Below are 1,502 nucleotides of genomic sequence, written 5' to 3'. Positions count from 1 at the left end.
CACTGGCAGCTCCAAACTTACATCTTAATCTTCAACCTCAACAGCAAGAATCCCAGCAAAATTTTAAAGTGACTTTATTGCCTCCATCTATAGCCAGAGATCTGAGGTGGTGCTGATGGGTCAGGTGAAGGTCTTGTGTCCACCCTTTTCAGGCTGAAAAGTCAGCCATGGACTAAAAGTGGCTGTTTTCATAAGAGGGGGGAGACAAACACCAGCTGACACCAAATTATGAAGCTTCACATTGTTCTTAAAACTAGTTACTCAGATCTTCCCAACTAGGTTTCCTAATTAGGTTATCAGACACAGCTAAAACGGGGATCAGAGGGGCCCACTGGTCAGGCTGGAGGAAAGAGGATAGAAGTCTGATAGAGCCTCGTGGCAGATGAAATGGCAGGTTCTGAAGGCTGGGACTTCTTTGGAGAACCTGGGGGAACCAGACTGGGGGCAGGAGGATGGTGGCTACTCCTCTTAGCCTCCTAGCCCAAAGTACAGTGGGGTGAGAGTGGGGAACTAGTTTCAGTGAGGTGATTCAAACACTGCTTTATTGGGTCTTAAAAAATAAATCCCTGTAAACACCTTAAACAGAACATAAAGCTGAGAAGATCACAACAACTGTGTCCCGGGGGGTTGCAAGTCTTTGGAGAAAGCTGCTGCTCTCTCTATACGGGGAGAGTTGGTTGGGGGAGGCGGTGACATACATATATATACATATGTATGTACGTGATACATATATGTACGTGCTGTCTAAAGTGGACAGTCCCTCCTAGGGGCTGGGAGGAGCTCAGTTACTCTCGCCGTCACTGCTGATGATGCCACGCATATGTGACCAGTCTGGGGGTGGGAGACGGGGCCGTTCTTCCTCTGAGTCTAAGGCCCGACGGTATAGTTCCCCAGGGTTGGCTGCTTCCGAAGGGTTCCAGGCTGTGCATCTGCGTGGCCGACCTGGGGGGAAGTGGGAGATTAGTTGTCTAAGAAAGTCCAAGCCCCAACTATCTCTGGGGAGTGAGAGGAAGCCTCACCTGAACCACTGATGATATTGGTGATGTCCAAGGAGGCCACCTCAGCTGCCTCTTCACGCTGCTCCTTCAGGGCCCGACATTTCTCTAAGGAAGGGTTACCTGGGGCAGACGAGGCTGGTGATCCTCTCTTCCCCAGCAGACAAAACCCTCTCCTGCAGCCCCCAAGACACACCTGGCCTCACCCTTCATGCCCAGAGATTCCAGCTCGGCCCGGAGGATACTAAGGCGCTCCTTGTGTGAGCGGCAGGAGCCCAGCAGCTTCTTGTAGTTGCGATGGGCACCACAGGCCCGAATGTAGCGCTTTAGCCTCATCACAGCAGGGTGATCCTCACCACGACGACCAGAGCTGGCCTGGCAAGGAAAGACAGCTGAGGCCAGGCCCTCTGGGCTGCAATCAGAGTCTCCATCTTCCCTTAATTGTGGCCTCCCATCCCATTTTCACCCTCACCTTCCTGCCTTTGAGCTCTGGGCTGCCATCTGCAG

At 52.4% G+C, this 1,502-nt stretch overlaps 1 protein-coding gene across 4 annotated transcripts in view; it reads right to left on the bottom strand.

Moving 5' to 3' along the window:
• Window positions 1-57: 57 nt before the first annotated feature.
• The window catches only part of HIRIP3 (HIRA interacting protein 3), a 3,551-nt gene continuing 2,106 nt past the window's right edge, over window positions 58-1,502 (bottom strand). For all 4 annotated transcript variants that reach the window (XM_025048314.1, XM_025048315.1, XM_025048316.1 and 1 more), the window contains exons 4-7: window positions 1,468-1,502; window positions 1,202-1,370; window positions 1,020-1,118; window positions 58-942 (exon numbers count right to left, since the gene is read on the bottom strand). The exon at window positions 1,468-1,502 is cut by the window's right edge and continues 960 nt beyond it. In XM_025048314.1, the coding sequence (XP_024904082.1) occupies window positions 782-942; window positions 1,020-1,118; window positions 1,202-1,370; window positions 1,468-1,502 (464 nt within the window). In that variant the 3' untranslated portion in view covers window positions 58-781. The remainder of the gene's footprint in view (window positions 943-1,019; window positions 1,119-1,201; window positions 1,371-1,467) is intronic.

The sequence above is a fragment of the Pteropus alecto genome, unplaced genomic scaffold, assembly GCF_000325575.1.
Source record: "Pteropus alecto unplaced genomic scaffold, ASM32557v1 scaffold44, whole genome shotgun sequence".
Lineage (NCBI taxonomy): Eukaryota > Metazoa > Chordata > Mammalia > Chiroptera > Pteropodidae > Pteropus > Pteropus alecto.
The sequence above is the reverse complement of the archived record's forward strand: the minus strand, read 5'-3'. Positions and strand labels throughout refer to the sequence as shown.